The 17755-nt window shown below is 44.0% G+C and overlaps 1 protein-coding gene across 1 annotated transcript in view; it reads right to left on the reverse strand.

The window, feature by feature from the left end:
• LOC124622902 (myrosinase 1-like) overlaps positions 1–17257 on the reverse strand; it is a 38043-nt gene extending 20786 nt beyond the window's left edge. Inside the window, exons 1-3 of the mRNA XM_047148691.1 lie at positions 17101–17257; positions 13309–13431; positions 7676–7809 (exon numbers count right to left, since the gene is read on the reverse strand). Of these exons, the coding sequence (XP_047004647.1) occupies positions 7676–7809; positions 13309–13431; positions 17101–17257 (414 nt within the window). The remainder of the gene's footprint in view (positions 1–7675; positions 7810–13308; positions 13432–17100) is intronic.
• Between the last annotated feature and the right edge of the window lie 498 nt (positions 17258–17755).

The raw sequence follows: 17755 nt of genomic DNA on the forward strand, positions 1-17755 counted from the left end.
GTAATTTTTACACCCAGGAACTTAGTTGAATTGACAGCCTTGAGAATTGTACTATTTATCGAGTAATCGAATTCCAACGAATTTCTTTTGGAACTCATGTGGATCACCTCAAACTTTTCGTTATTTAGCGTCAACTGCCACCTGCCACACCATACAGCAATCTTTTCTAAATCGCTTTGCAACTGATACTGGTCTTCGGACGGCCTTGCTAGTTGGAAAATTACAGCATCATCTGCGAACAACCTAAGAGAACTGCTCAGATACGTTTTTGTAAATCACTAAGGGCTTTCATTCTCAAATACTAGATGAATAAAATCTGGTTATTTGCGCCCTGTGTGTTACGGTGTCTGCAAGTCACACCAAGTGCGTGCCAGAGGATTCATCGAATCACCTTCGCACTAATTTTCTGTTATTCCACTCTTGAACAGCGCGAGCAAAAAAGAACGTCTGTATCTTCCCGTGCGAGCTCTCACTTCTCTCATTTTATTATGATGATGATTTTTCGCTGTGTAGGTCACCGACAACAAAATATTTTCGCAGCCGGAGGAGAGAGTTCGTGACTAAAATTTCGTGAGAAGATCCCACCGCAACGAGAAAAGTCTTTGTTTTAATAATTTCCACCTCAAGTCCTGTATCACGTCCGTGACACTCTCTCCCCTATTTCTCGATGGTACAAAACGTGCTGCTCTTCACTGAACTCTGTCGATGTATCTCGTTAATCCCATCTGCTGAGATCCCATACGGCGTAGCAGTACTCCAAGAGGACGGACAAACGTAGTGTAGGTAGTCTCCTTAGTAGATATGTTCCATCTTCTAAGTCTTCTGCAAATAAATAGGAGTCTTTGGTTCGCTTTCCCCACAACACTTTCTATGCGTTCTTTCCAATTTCAATTATTCGTAATTACAATTCCCAGGTATTTAGTTGAATTCATGGCCTTTAGATTTGATTGATTTATCATGTAACCAAAGTTTAACGGATTCCGTATAGCACTCATGTGGATGACCTCACACTTTTCATTATTTCGGGCCACTTGCCAATTTTCACACTATGCAGATATCTTATCTAAACCTTTTTGTAATTAATTTTGATCTGATGACTTTACTAGACGATAAACGACACCATAATCTGTGAACAAGCTAGGACGGCTTCTCAGATTGTCTCCTAAATCGATTACTTAGATGAGGAACAGTAGAGGGTGTGACGTCTCTGGGCAAGACATTAAATACATGCAAGAAACATTTATCTTTGTTCTTATATTTCATTTCTGTAATAACATTTATCGATTATGTGGATTCTGTATAAAAGAAATAATAATTTTCCATTTTTATATTTGTATAATATTATGTATGTCAATTTTGCAAATAATGTATGTGGTCGGCGAGTGTGGAAACCGATACAGACAATGATAATTAAAAATATAACAAAGAAATATATAGCATATTAAATTGCTCATAAATAACGGTGGCTTAGACATTACTCTCGCCGTCTTCTCGTAGCCGTGAATGTTGTAAGAGCCTGTGATGCTCTCTCGAACGCTTGGTTCACTTTTGTTTTTTGGTCGAGAAAGACACCATTGGGCACTGATGTATAAAAAAAGTGTGTACTTTCAATTTTATGTTAATTCTGAATATAGAAATTGTTAAAAATACATGTAATAATTTGTAGCTCGCTTGCCCAGTATTTCATCCCACATTTTTAGCCCTTTTCAGCGAATTTAGCATTTTTTGTGACCCAGTGCTGCGTCACGATCGCGGGAGCCACTGCCGCGGCAAATTCAAACTATAATTGAATGAAAGCAGTTTTCCCGCAACCAATCGTGCAGGTAATTGTACATAAAATTATTTCTCTTCAGCTTCCCGGAGACCACAGAGGAGAATTGTGGCTTTTATTATGTCATTTTCAGAGAGAAGTTGCAGCATTAGAAAATTGCAGCGAAATGCAGGAAGATCTGCAGCGGAAAGGCACTTGGTGTAGGGCCGGGCGGGGTGGCCGAGCGGTTCTAGGCGCTACAGTCTGGTGCCGCGCGACCGCTACGGTCGCAGGATCGAATCCTGCCTCGGGCATGGATGTGTGTGATGTCCTTAGGTTAGTTAGGTTTAAGTAGTTCTAAGTTCTAGGTGACTGATGACCTCAGAAGTTAAGTCCCATAGTGCTCAGAGCAATTTGAACTTGGTGTAGGGAGTGGCAACTAACCCTTAACATAGAGAAATGTAATGTATTGTGAAAACATCGAAAGAAGGATCTTTTATTGCATGGTTATATGATAGCGGAACAAACACTGGTAGCAGTTACTTCTGTAAAATATCTGGGAGTATGCGTACGGAACGATTTGAAGTGGAATGATCATATAAAATTAATTGTTGGTAAGGCGGGTGCCAGATTGAGGTTCATTGGGAGAGTCCTCAGAAAATGTAGTCCATCAACAAAGGAGGTGGCTTACAAAACACTCGTTCGACCTATACTTAAGTATTGCTCATCAGTGTGGGATCGGTACGAGGTCGGGTTGACAGAGGAGATATAGAAGATCCAAAGAAGAGCGGCGCGTTTCGTCACAGGGTTATTTGGTAAGCGTGATAGCGTTACGGAGATGTTTAGCAAACTCAAGTGGCAGACTCTGCAAGAGAGGCGCTCTGCATCGCGGTGTAGCTTGCTGTCCAGGTTTCGAGAGGGTGCGTTTCTGGATGAGGTATCGAATATATTGCTTCCCCCTACTTATACCTCCCGAGGAGATCACGAATGTAAAATTAGAGAGATTCGAGCGCGCACGGAGGCTTTCCGGAGTCGTTCTTCCCGCGAACCGTACGCGACTGGAACAGGAAAGGGAGGTAATGACAGTGGCACGTAAAGTGCCCTCCGCCACACACCGTTGGGTGGCTTGCGGAGTATAAATGTAGATGTAGATGGACATGGACAACTGTTAGTACCATATTAGTGACGTAAATAATTTACGTTAATCAGAAAGTTAAAGCTTTACTTGTATGAGATCAAGGACTGCTGCCTTGAAATCTGGTCTGTCTGATAAAATTAAAATCATTTCCAATTTTAGTTTCATGCTCTCGTGTTAGCCGCGGCAATCAATAGGGTTTAAATATTAAAAAACCTACTGCAACTTTTATGGGTGACAAATAATGCATAATGTAACTTCTGTGCGTGTAATATGAGTAATTTTCAGTGCATTTCAGAGCTTAAAGTAGAGAAAGGCATGTTTAATTTCGTAATCAGTTACAGTAATGATACAGTGTTTCATTTGTAACAAGCCAGATCAGAGTTATGAGAATATAGTTTCGAAAATTAACTATCATACATTCACAGCAGGAAATCTGTTAGTGTTGTGCGTATCCCCGCATAATAGGTCAGAGTGCACAAAGTTAAACTTTTAACTACAGAAATCGGTAGTAAGAACTGCAGTTTATCTTTTGTGTTTGCAGCGATAATCAACATTTGGTTTACTTAAAGTGATATGCAATATAAACCGTATTATAGCCAAAGATAGAGTGCACAAAGTTAAACTTTTAACTACAGAAATCGGTAGTAAGAACTGCAGTTTATCTTTTGTGTTTGCAGCGATAATCAACATTTGGTTTACTTAAAGTGATATGCAATATAAACCGTATTATAGCCAAAGATCATAAAATTTCAATCCATGATTCTAGTACTACCAAACAAATGAATAGCATTCTTTTACATTCAACCAAACTGTATATAAAATCAAAGTGCACGGGGTTACGTAACAAGGGCCTATGACACTACCTTTGGGAACGCTAGAAATCGCTTCTGTTTTACTCGATGACTATCCGTCAGTTACTGCGAACTCTGACTTCTCTGACAGGGAATCACGAATCCAGTCTCATAACTGAGACGATATTCCGTAAGCACACAATTTGATTATAAGCCACTTGTGGAATATGGTGTCAAAAGCCTTCTGGAAATCTATAAATACGGAATCAATTTCAAATCCGTTGTCGATTCCACTCGACACTTTGTATGGTAAAGAGCTAGTTGTGTTTCACAAGAACGATGTTTTCTATATTCGTGTTGACTTGGTGTCAATCGACCGTTTTCTTCGAGGTAATTCATAATGTTCAAACACAATATATGTTCGAATCCTGCCTCGGCATGGATGTGCGTGATGTCCTTAGGTTAGTTAGGTTTAAGTAGTTCTAAGTTCTAGGGGACTGATGACCACAGATGTTAAGTCCCATAGTGCTCAGAGCCATTTGAACCATTTTGAACAATATATGTTCCAAAATCCTGCTGCATATCGACGTTAAACATACGGGCCTGTTATTTAGTAGATTATTCCTACTGCCTTTTTTGGATATTGATGCGATTTGCGCAACTTTCCATTCTTTACGGATGGATATTTCGTCGCGCGGGCGGTTGTATATGATTGTGAAGTATGGAGCTATCGCATCAGCACGCCCGTAATTACTTCGTGTTCGTTGTTGAATGGATTTCGAGAGGCTGTAATAGTTGTCTTACTGTATTAAACTTTCAATATGAGATTATACGTCAATTTTAAAATTCGGTCGATAGTTATATGAAGTACTGAAAGTCAAATTTTTGATGCCCTGGAAGCCGTTAGATAGGCAGCCTACAACTAGAATCGTGCCCTTGGTTAGTCTTTTAGTAATATACAGGGTGGTGAGAAACAGTATGGAAAGCTTGTAAGGGTGTTGCAGGGTAGGCTGTGCTCAGAATTACCGTAATTGTTAAGAAAAAAATTCGGTACGTTCCGCCGTTTGCGAGTTAACTAGCACTAAAATTAGCGTATCGGGCCGTTGTGTGCGTAAATTCAAGCGGACCGTCAGATACAGTTACTGTCAGTTATTCCCGTAGCATAGATGACAGCGCACGAGACTGTTCAGCCTTTGTCTCGGGTTCGATCCTGACCACCGTCCCATGTCCAGTTTTTGTATCGCTCTCGGTTTTAGGAAACCAAACGAAGAACACGTTTGACGACACCACCTCTGGTGGGCCGTTTGACTTTGCTTGCGCAACGTCCTAATTGGCTAACATCAGTGCTAATTAGTTCGGAGACGATGTAAGCGGTCAAATGTTCTTATAAACAATTATTTTTCAGCACAACCTACCCTGCAAAACCCTTGCAAGTTTTTCTGACTGTTTCTGACCTCCCTGTATAATATGGACACTAGTATAGCTTCACTATCAAAAGAATTTTCGTGAAGATTAATAACCGCTTTGGACTGAGGCGGAACCCGCCGCTTTAGCCCTGATGAGAACTCTGCTCCACCAGCTGAGCTATTCGATCGGGATTGCTGAATTGACGCAAAGCCTTGCTCTCTAATTACTCATCTCGTGCTTCTGCGACACATCTGCTAACCTTACTACATTTACCGGCCAGAAGTATGTGGCAGAGAATTGCAGATTTTCTGTTAAGGAATGGTGTTACGGTGCGAGTCGGCAACCATTATGTTCCGAGGAGCAAAATGTTACTTCCTCGCTGCTAATGATAAATGACTGGAAGGTGGCCAAAGGATCTGTCGCCTTAGGAATCTGGACATGCAAACAGCACATTATTTGACACAAGTGCGCTTTAGATAAATACAATGAAGAGCCAAGGAAACTGGTACACCTGCCTAATATCGTGTTGGGCCCCCGCGAGAAAGCAGGAGTGCCGCAACACGACGTGGGATGGACTCGACTAATGTGTGAAGTAGTGCTAGAGGGAATTGTCACCATGAATCCTGCAGGGCTGTCCATAAACCCGTAAGAGTTCGAGGGGGTGGAGATCTCTTCTGAACAGAACGTTGCAAGGCATCCCAGGTATGCTCAATAATTTCGTGCCTGGGGAATTTAGTGGCCAGCGGGAGTGTTTAAACTCAGAAGAGTGTTCCTGGAGCCACTCTCTAGCAATTCTGGACATGTGGGGTGTCGCATTGTCCTGCTGGAACTGCCCAAGTCCATCGGAATGCATCATGGACATGAATGGATGAAGGTGATTAGACAGGACGCTTACGTACGCGTCACGTGTCAAGAGTCGTATCTAGACTTATCAAGGGTCCCATATAACTCCAATTGCACAGCCCCACACAATTACAGAGCCTCCAACAGCTTGAACAGTCCCCAGCTGACATGCAGGGGTCCATGGATTCATGAGGTTGTCTTCACACCCGTACACGTCCATCCGTTCTATGCAATTTGAAACGAGACTCGTCCGACCAGGCAACATGTTTCCAGTTGACGGGCCCAGGAGAGGCGTAAAGCTTTGTGTCGTGCAGTTATCAAAAGTACACGAGTGGCCCTTCGGCTCCGAAGGCCCATATCAATGATTTTTCGTTGAATGGTTCGCACGCTGACACTTGTTGATGGCCCAGCATTAAAATCTGCAGCAATTGCAGGAGGGTTGCACTTCTGCCACGTGAAACGAGTCTCCTCAGTTGTCGTTGATCCCGTTCTTGCAGAATCTTTTTCCGGCCACAGTGATGTCGGAGATTTGATGTTTTACCGGATTCCTGATATTCACGGTACACTCGTGGAATGGTCGTACGGGAAAATCCCCACTTCATGGCTACCTCGGAGAAGCTGTGTTCCATCGCTCGTGTGCCGACTGTAACACCACGTTCAAAATCACTTAAAACTTGATTACCTACGATTGTAGCAGCCGTTACCGATCTAACAACTGGGCGAACCACTTATTGTCTTACACATGCGTTGCCGACTGCAGAGCCGTATTCTGCCTCTTTAAATATCTCCGTATTTGATTACGCATGCCTAGACAAGTTTCTTTGGCGCTTCAGTGTATACTTTACTGAACCAGTGCGAAACACTGCTACACTGTTGACAACTTGCGGCAGCCGTGGCTAGCTATTAAGCAGAGTCCCAGACATGGGTGTGCATCTATGTATACTGATAAGTTTGCAGGTAGAGCTAATTATCAACAAGACGGTGTAAGGTACAGCACCAAATAGCGACTAGAAGCAAACTCGACGAGAAGAAATCTTGTCTTAGAAGTCTGGTGCGTAAGTGCCCGCCGCTTATAAGACCGTTTTAGCGGTCTTCATTGGTCGGCGGGCTGAATGTTCTTCATTGGTGGAGATGTTCAAAGCATCGCTCTCGGCGCCGGCCGAGATCTTCGAGGCACCAGCTCCGGCAGTATCGATGAGCTACGATACTGCAGATAACATCAGAGCGCAATGATTCATTCATCAAATTATATTTGACCGATGAACTGACATCGTGGATAATGTCTCCAGAAAGTTTGTTCGTTTTCAGATGAGAGAGAAATTTCTCATATACAGTACGTAAACTGGCTTGATGCTCGACAGGGGCTTCCAGTCCTTTTCCTTTCCTTGATTAGTGCATACATAGATTGCCATCAATTACGACAAATAGTGATATCCATTGAATCGTTTAGTATTTTCACATTTAGTATGACAAATAACTAGTCCCTTCACTGCTATCAAAAGCTACAAGCTGAATAATTTTCCTAATTTTTAGTTTATCCACAAAATATAGATTAATGATTGAAATTTTTAAGAGTGTACTACAAGCATAGGTTTCTGATAGACTATTATTAACTTTGAAAATTTGACGCTTTTGTCTGGATATCAGTAAATAATGCATCAGAAATCAGATCACACTTAAAATATATTCAGGTTTTCTAATCACTACTTCTGTTATAAAGCGAATACTAGTGCAAACAGCACTCACATTCATATCCTTGGCGAGCTGTATGTCTATCTCGTACTTGTGGTAGGAGTCACACGCCACGTCGCCATTGCTGCCATCGGTGGTGATGTTGGGAATTGTGTGGAACATGCGGTCGAAAATGCCCTCACCCTTGCCTGCAACACAGATTGATGATTAAATGATGTAATGATGCACTTAAAAATTATTGCGTTAGCGAAAAATGGAAGCAGATAGGTCATATTACATAAATGGCATATCTAATGTTCTTGTAGAGTGTTCTAAAGATTTTGAAAGGGTTTAAAATCCGGGAACTAGGTGTGCCAGTCCTGTTGCGTGATTGTTCCCGAATGTTCCTCACGTCAAGTAACACGTGTCTCAGCCCAACAGAAGCGGCAATCGACATCTTGAGTGACAGATCGGCTGTTGTTAAAATCCTCCCTAAAATGGAAAAATGGCAGATCAGGGATACAGTTCCGCGTAACCGTTCTGCTTCTGGGAGTATGTCACCTGAGAAAGAGGACCCACGAAAATAGAACATTGCAGCGCCTCTTTAAGCTTGCAGCATTAGTGTGCAATCATCTCGGAGAGCTTTCTGGGGGTTTGCAGCAAACTCAACGCCGCGAGTCCTTCAGATGTAGAGAGAAGCGGTATACAATTTGTAAGAAAAGAAGTTTCTTGTCTTTCAAATGTCATCGTTAACGTTGCTCTTTTGGAACCAGACAGTTTTGTGGCGAAAAGAGGAAATGTCTTCAGTAGAACCCAAAATATCGGTGCGAAGAAATTTCGCCTGGAATGTTTCTTTCGTTTACTTTAAATGCGAACATTTTAGGTTAGGCTTTACCGTGACTGTTATTGACGTTAAATGAAACAACTCGTTTCCTGTTACCAGTCACTGCTTATTTATCTCCACGACGCGTTTGAAAGTTTTAAACCTTGATCATCAGGTGGATTTACATTTGTTAGTATGACATTTGTGTATGTGTCGTGTTACGATTTTTTGGAGGAACTTGTGGCCCTGTCTACAGTGAAACGACCCTGTGACCACTGTTGACATAGTCGCAAGTTCCTCCAAAAAATCGTAACACAACACACACACAAATGTCACACTAACAAATGTAAATCCAACTGATGATGGAGATTTAAACCTTTGAAACGCGTCATGGAGATAAATAAACAGTGACAGGTAACAGTAAACTTGTTTCATTTAATGTTTCTTTCGTAACACATCGAAAACGCCCTGTATCGGCTTTACGTAGCAATTTTTGCCACAGACCGAGAACGAGTTTCGTACCCAACCCGGAAAAAGTGCTAGATGTTCCTTTGCGTGGCGGTCTTCTTTCGGCTTTAATTCTTGATGCAAATTACTTCTGCATCGGCTCCTTTAACCACTGTCACTTATCCCATCAAACATCCAGACGATTGTCAGACTTGTTCCACACTTTAGCGAGTATGTTTAAGAGTTTCTGCATTCATCGCTGTTCCTGTGTGGTATCTTAGTTCATCTGTGCCTGTTGAAAGGGAAGCGCGTAAATGGTGCATTTTAAACCTCAGCAAAGAGGCAGTCACATATCTTGAGATCAGTCAAAGTAAACTTTTAGTTTCGTTGTGAAAGTTAAAATGCACCCGAAGTTTCTGTCTTCGTTGATATGGAAGATATAGTCACGTGAAAAAGGATGAATATTTTTGTAACACACTGTAGTGTATGATGATACGACAATTAAATTCACTACTTCCTCAAATTAAGGGAATTATTCCTTCTAACTTGTCCATTGAGTTGACCTTGCCCCAAGACTATACTCAGCTAACAAAGCACTCGCCAAAGGACAGGGCCAGCACCTGGTATCCCGTCCGTGGTTATTCCGCTCACTTGTCTGCATTTGCACACTTGTCAAACAGTTTCCCCTGCTACACCTCGTTCTATACCATAAGTTGGTACATTAGCTGCAACAAGGACCGCCGGCCGCGGTTATCTAGCGGTTCTGGCGCTGCAGTCCGGAACCGCCGGACTGCTACGGTCGCAGGTTCAAATCATGCCTCGGGCATGGGTGTGTGTGATGTCCTTAGGTTAGTTAGGTTTAAGTAGTTCTAAGTTCTAGGGGACTTATGACCTAAGATGTTGAGTCCCATAGTGCTCAGAGCCGTTTTTTTGCAACAAGGACCACAAACACAACAAAAACACCAACGATGAAATTCTGGGGCACGGGCTGTCATTGGTTGGATGAAAATATCGCTCTATATTGTATTGAGTACTGAGCAGTTTCGTCTGTGTGGACATTTGCAAATGATCGCACAGAATCATCTATCAAATGGAGATACTTATTTTACAGTCGTAGCATTTACCAAGCCACACATTACTAAAGAAGACATAAGGGTTTGACTGGACTTAACAGCTGAAGATGTGACCCTACAGTATCAGATCAAAAGTGTCGGGACGGTAACATGGAGTGTGTCCACCCATCCCTTTCCGACTGCCTGAACCACGGTGGGGACATTTTTTCGATGAGGCGTCTGAATGTTTTAGGATGAATGGCAGCCCATTCTTTCTTAAGAGCCAACATCAGGAAAGATAGTGATGTTGGAACGAAGTAGACGTCCTAATTAACCCCAAAGGTGTTCCATTGGGATTTGGTCGGGATTCTGGGCAGGCAAGTCCATTTCAGGACTGTTACTGTCCATAAACCATTCCCTTATGGGTGCTACTTTATGAGAGTGTGACATGAAGATCATCGTCTCCAAACAGTTCCTCTGCTGTACGCAGTACACAACGCTGTGAATTGTGTTTATGTGCTTCTGCACTTTGGGTTCACTTGATGGCAGGTAACGTTCCCTGGGATATTGCCAAACACAAACAGTTTCATTGGATCGCAGCAGGGTACAGCGTAGTTCATAACTACAAATCAGTCGTTTCCAGTAGTACACTGTCTAATGATGTTGCTCTTTGCACCACGCCAAGCGTCACTTCACAAACTTGAGAAATGTCCGGCTTACGAGCAGTTCTTGACCACTGTACCCCATTATTTTTTACTCCGTTCGCAGAGTCTTGTGCTAGCTGGACCGCTATTAGCACTTTGGACTCACGAGTGATTCCTTGCGCTGATTTAATGCGATTTCCTGCAGAGGCCCGTTGCAGTGCTCGACGGTTCGTATTCATCAGTGCATGAAGTCTGTCTGGTGCTGGTTTAGCTGTGGTTATTCCTTCACGTTTCCACTTCACAGTCACATCACGAACGGCCAACGTGGTAACCTTTAGAAAAGTCGAAACGTCGTTTATGTATTTGTCAGTCAAGTGACATCCAGTGGCTGGTCTGTGTTCGAAGTCATTGTCGTCCCCTGATAGACCCATTCTGCTGGTAATCCTGCTCTGCCGACAGCACAGTAGGTGCCGCCTCCTTGGATAATGGCAGGTCCTTTCTCGTTGTATTTAGTGGCCGGTTCCGCATTACGTAGATTTGTTCGCACAATTTTAATCAGATAGTGTCAGTGCCATTCAGAACATCGGCTGTAGTTTTCTCCTTCGCCTAAATTATAAATATACCGAGCGAGGTGGCCGAGTGGTTAGCATACTGCATTCGTATTGCAGTGGGCGACAGATTCAAATCCTGCCTCAGCCTCAGCCGACTGACTATATATCGCAGTCGAGTTCGAATGAAAAGCACGCACTGGAAACACTACAATGTCCGTCTAGTTATCAAAAACTTGTACCCAATAGATGTGGAAGACTTCGGCTTCTCCAAGTTACAGCCTCATAAACGTGTATTTTTAAATAAATATCTGGTGTATGTATCAACAGCAAATTACCTCAATTGTGTTGTTGTTGTTGTGGTCTTCAGTCCTGAGACTGGTTTGATGCAGCTCTCCACACTACTCTATCCTGTGCAAGCTTCTTCATCTCCCAGTACCTACTGCAGCCTACATCCTTCTGAATCTGCTTACTGTATTCATCTCGTGGTCTCCCTCTACGATTTTTACCCCCCACGCTGCCCTCCAGTACCAAATTGGTGATCCCTTGATGCCTCAGAACATGTCATACCAACAGATCCCTTCTTCTAGTCAATTTGTGCCACAAACTCCTCTTCTCCCCAATTCTATTCAATACCTCCTCATTAGTTATGTAATCTACCCATCTAATCTTCAGCATTCTTCTGTAGCACCACATTTCGAAAGCTTCTATTCTCTTCTTGTCTAAACTATTTATCGTCCATGTTTCACTTCCATACATGGCTACACTCCCTACAAATACTTTCAGAAACGACTTCCTGACACTTCGACCATCATCAGTTATTTTGCTCCCCAAATAGCAAAACTCCTCTACTACTTTAAGTGTCTCATTTACTAATCTAATTCCCTTAGCATCACCCGATTTAATTCGACTACATTCCATTATTCTCGTTTTGCTTTTGTTGATGTTCATCTTATACCCTCCTTTCAAGACACTGTCCATTCCGTTAAACTGCTCTTCCAAGTCCTTTGCTGTCTCTGACAGAATTACAATGTCATCGGCAGACCTCAAAATTTTTATTTCTTCTCCATGGATTTTAATACCTACTCCGAACTTTTCTTTTGTTTCCTTTACTGCTTGCTCAATATACAGATTGAATATCATTGGGGAGAGGCTACAACCCTGTCTCACTCCCTTCCCAACCACTGCTTCATTTTCATGCCTTTCGACTCTTATAACTGCCATCTGGTTTCTGTACAAATAGCCTTTCGCTCCCTGTATTTTACCCCTGCCACCTTCAGAATTTGAAAGAGAGTATTCCAGTCAACATTGTCAAAAGCTTTCTCTAAGTGTACAAATGCTAGAAACGTAGGTTTGCCTTTCCTTAATCTTTTTTCTAAGATACGTCGTAGCGTCAGTATTGCCTCACGTGTTCCAACATTTCTACGGAATCCAAACTGATCTTCCCTGAGGTCAGCTTCTACCAGTTTTTCCATTCGTCTGTAAAGAATTCGCGTTAGTACTTTACAGCTGTGACTTATTAAACTGATACTTCGGTAATTTTCACATCTGTCAACACCTGCTTTCTTTGGGATTGGAATTACTATATTCTTCTTGAAGTCTGAGGGGATTTCGCCTGTCTCATACATCTTGCTCACCAGATGGAACAGTTTCGTTAGGCCTGGCTCTCCCTAAGCTGTCAGTAGTTCTAATGGAATGTTGTCTACTCCCGGGGTCTTGTTTCGACTTAGCTCTTTCAATGCCGTGTCAAACTCTTCACACAGTATCATATCTCCCATTTCATCTTCATCTACCTTCTCTTCCATTTCCATAATATTGTCCTCAATAACATCGCCCCTGTGTAGACCCTCCATATACTTCTTCCACCTTTCTGCTTTCCCTTCTTTGCTTAGAACTGGGTTTCCATTGTACAAGCTCAAAAACAACAGTTTTGTATATGAAAAATATCATAGCTGGAGTTGTAGAAGTCACCGCTCTCCTCATGAAGAAATTAATCTAAACCGATATTTCCTATTTATGAATTTAGCATTACTTAGGCAATGAAAAGGTTCGACTAAGAATTGTTATTGCTGTCACGAATCTTAGAAGAGAATGATCTTCCAGTGCATTTCTATTCTTTAACATATAAAAGAAAGTTTAATATTAATCACAGGCGGTATTAGTGTTTCAGATTTCGGAGTAAAAGACTTCTTACCGCCTTCATTCCAGGCCCCTTCCACCTGGTAAGACGCGGTGGCAGCTGCGAAGATGAAGTCGTCAGGGAATTTGTTGGCAGGTTCTGCAGCTCCAGATATTCCCGGGCGACCCAGGACACTGGCTGCCAGAAGCAGGAGCAAGCACACAGATGACCACATGTTTAGCGTTCCCATCTGCTTGTACGTCTGCCTTTTTATACTCTGTACCTCTGGTTAATCTAGCTACAAGGTTTCCTTAGAGTGAGACTTTGGCACGCATTGCCAATTAAAGGCTCAAGGCAATTGTTCTGATGGGCGTGGGTGTCACCCGCGCATCGTCTTATTTTCTGTCCGTCATTGTGTCACGAGATGCATGTTTGATGAGCTCGAGATTTAATGCGAATGTAAGTAAAAGCTCTTTCTGTTGTTGCGACGAGAATTGCTTTGTTCGCTAAATCTAGTGTGTAATTTCCAAAGATGTGTCGGTGTTTACCTCTACCGCCAGTTTATATGAGGCGAAGCATTTTGCACAGTCACTGGACTTGCCTTACGGCCCCTTATCTCTTGCTAAAACGCAGTAATCTGTCAGAGCGAAGGTATCAGCTGAGATCATACGAGGCGATAAAAGACGTCGGAAGGCACGCCTCCTTTCCCTCAGCCACTCCTCCGTAGAAGCTGCGCCGTTCTGCTGCTGTCAGTTCGTCACTCGGTATCATCATTGTTAGCGTCTGTACGTCCTCTTCAGCTCCTCGATGGACAGATTTGCAGTTCAGAATGCTTTTACAAGAGGAGTGTAGTTGAATAAAACGACGGTGTAGCTAATTTTTCGTTTTGTGTAAAAGCTTTAAGTGCATTTCGCAGATCCGCAGATTTCGTAGATATCTATTATTTATACTATGCTCACAGCCGTACTGCATTGAAGAATCGTTAAATGATGTGAATCGTCCACAAGCAAACAGATTATTTTGGTTCCGGGATATCCGTTCCGTACAGGATGAAGAAAATAAATAAAAGTGTTTGTAAGTGTGATACGTATTAAGTTATCCTAGTTACTAAAAATCTGATTCGGAGAGTCAATGAGTAACTGCCAGACTAAAAATCAAAATGTAAAGTTTATTTTTGCCAATGCCCACAAATCGTTTAATGGGTGAAACGGTTTCAACGAACTTGTTGATTCCAATAGATCATAAACACTTCTTCCACAATGAGGCTACTACTAGGTGCCTCTAGCAGAGAATGTTGTTTCCTAGTACGCAGTGACACGGATATAGACTGAGAAGTGCTTATGGGCTATCATTAACGACTTGTCAGTTGAAATCGTTATAGCCATTAAACAATTTTTTTGAACAGTGACTCAAATAAACTTTATACGAGGGTTGTTTTTTAAGTAAGGGCCGTTCGAGCTTATAGTCCAGTAGTTCGCGCGGAAGCCGCAACAAGCCACCGCGCCACTTGCTGGCATCCTTCCCGTTCACACTGATGCAAGTTGCAGCTCTGTAGCTGACGTGTACGCATCGCTGTGCTACTTTATAATGTTTACGATTATTGAATCGCCCGCCGCGTGTGAGATATGGTCAGTGATACGTTTTTCGATCGCGAGAAGCCTATCAGCTGCAGAAATTCATCGTCAGTTAACAGAAGTTTATGGCTTGAATGCAATGAGTGAAGGTAATGTGCGTCAATGGGTTAGAGAGTTTAAAAATGGCTGTCAAAACGTCCATGACGAAGAACACTGAGGCCGGCTCTCTGTGATCACTGATGATTTGGTGGCTGCAGTCGAAACAAATATTCGTGAGGACAGAATATTCACAATTTCCACTCTTTCTTTGGAATTTCCACAAATTTCAAGATCGGTTTTGTACAAAAATTGTGTCTGAAAACCTAAACTTTAAGAAACTGTGTTCTCGGTGGGTACCCAGACTCCTCACAGAGGACCACAAAGGGAAGAGATTTGCCACTTCATTGGACTTTTTGATTCGTTACGAGGAAGAAGGGGATGACATGTTGAGTCAAATTGTCACTGGAGATGAAACGTGGGCATCCCATATCACTCCCGAAAGCAAGCGACAATCGATGGAATGGCGACACACAACCTCACCCGTCAAGGTCAAAGCCAAACAGACGCTGTCAAAGCGCAAGATTATGGCAACTGTGTTCTGGGACCGGCGCGGTGTTTTGCTAGTGGACTCTATGCCACGAGGAACGACAATCAACTCAGATGCCTACTGCGCAACTCTAAAGAAGCTCCGCAGAGCAATTCAAAACAAATGGCGCGGCATGCTGACTGAAGCAAGCGGGCGTGCAACACAGTTACTTCCAGTAGCAGCAGCTTGTACAGGAGGCCTTCGTGCCATACGCTGTCAAAGGTTTTTGAGACGGACGTCAAGGAGTACCGCCCCAAGGTACTAGCGACGTTCCAGAGACCCCATCGCCTAGTACACCAGTCGCAGAAGTTGGTGTTGGGTCGAGTGACAGCGTCGGAAGCCAAACTGTTTGTCAGAAAGCAGGCCCTCTTCACTGATACGACGCTGCAGCCTTTTGACGTATATACTCTTTAAGATTTTAGAGAGGCGAGACAGGATGCTTATCGAGCGATAGTTTTGAGCCAATCTGGGGTGTTTCCACACTTCGGAATGGCGACAACCTCGGCGTGTTTCTAGTCAGTGGGGTAGACGACAGTTTCCACGCAATCATGTCGAATATCGCAGTGACCATGTGCACTGCTTCCGGCGGCAGCTTCATCAGCAGTGCGTTTTCCATCTTGTCAACACCCTTCTGCTTTCCTGGGCTGCAGGAATGTGAGGTGGCTTTGGACTTCCTCCTTAGTGGTGGCGCTGATGATGTCGTCCTCGTCCTGGTGATTCATATGCATTGGGAGATGCTCAGCCGCCTCCTTAATCGTGTCTTCATCGGCAACGTCTCCCACCAGCGTGAAGTTTACTGCGAAGGTGTCCGCTAGCAAGTGGTCTTGTCGTCTTTTCTGCAGCGAGGTCACGACCAACTTGCAGCAGCGAGATGCGCTGGCCCCTCCTCAGGAAGTTCGTGGTCATCGCCCAGGAGCTGCCGTCATCGATCCTGAGCGTGGCTGTCTTGCTAGCTCAGCCTCGATTTCGGTGGTGACGTACGGCCGCCGATATCTCGTGGCGCCGTTGGTTGAGCAGCCTCTTGGTAGCGAGGTTTCGGGTAATCTGCCACTCGCGGAAAACCCTATTTCTCGCGCGGATGGCCTCCAGGAAGTCTGGGGGAAGGTATCTGGAGTTGTTCCTTGGCTTTCTCGGACACTTCGGCGCTGCTGAATCTGTCGCTGCAAATGTATAATGGGGTGAATGGGGCTAGCGTGGAATTCACCCCTCCCCCTCTGGCCGGGTGTGGCGGCGGCAGTCTGTGTCAGGTGCTACTGGAAGTGCTCCCAGTTTGTGTTATAACGATTATCAATGATGTTCCGGTGGCTCACCCCGTCAGTGTGACCGTCTGGCCACTGTACTTTGGGTAGTGCTTGGGATCAAAGTGACCCAGTACTATAGCGTCATAGTCGTTAACCACGTATAGCAGCCTTATCCCACTGTTGTTGGTGACTTGGCAGTTCCACTCTTGGTGTTTGGCGTTGAGATCTCCGCTGGCGAACAGATTTCCAGTCATCGAAAGCAGTGTCTCAAAGTTTCTGGGTTGCAAGTATCCTATCGGCTGTTGGTAGGCCACCACGAATGTCATTTTGCCAGCTGAGGTGCTGATCATGACGCCAGTGATTTCCAGTGTGGCCATCTCAGTAAGCTTCACCTGTGCTGGAGCAGTGACGTCTTCACATAAACTACCATTCCACCTCCGTGAGTCCCAGCGAACTGTAGGGCGGCAGTCTCGCATGGTGGGCGCTCCCTCCCGCATCCACGCAGGTGGACTGCGCTGGCTGGCGCAGGGCGTTCCATCGGCGAATGCATACTGTTGCTGGTGTATGTAGCGTCCTTCTGCCATGCCCCTCGACGTGTGTTCTGGCAGTAGGGTGCTGCTCAGCTGATTTGGTGGGTGCTGTATCAACAGCAGCAGAAGCGACGCTCCATCTGGGCAGTCCTGTTCTCTTGTGGAGTTTTTCCACAGCGACTCCGACGTCCGCCACGTGGGTGAGAAGGAAGATTTTGCTGTTCTCGAGAACAGTCATGAACAGTGGCATGTCTGAGTTGTTCCTGGGCGACTTCATACACTGTGTCATGTATTGAGAAGCCCATTTCCTCGAGCAGCTCCTGCCGGTACCCTGTGAAGTCCCTCCTTTTCTGCGAGATGACGCCACAGTAATCTTCTGTGGTCTTCGTGACAACATAATGCAAGTCGCGCCCTGCTACATGAATTGTAATGTTGCCCTTGACCAGAGCTTTAACGTTCCCTCTGAACTCCCTGAGGCCGCCTGTCCACTTGATGATTACAGGAGTGGATGGAGACGACCTTCCCTGATATTGGTTCTCCATGTCCTCACCT

Source organism: Schistocerca americana, chromosome 7, assembly GCF_021461395.2.
Source record: "Schistocerca americana isolate TAMUIC-IGC-003095 chromosome 7, iqSchAmer2.1, whole genome shotgun sequence".
Lineage (NCBI taxonomy): Eukaryota > Metazoa > Arthropoda > Insecta > Orthoptera > Acrididae > Schistocerca > Schistocerca americana.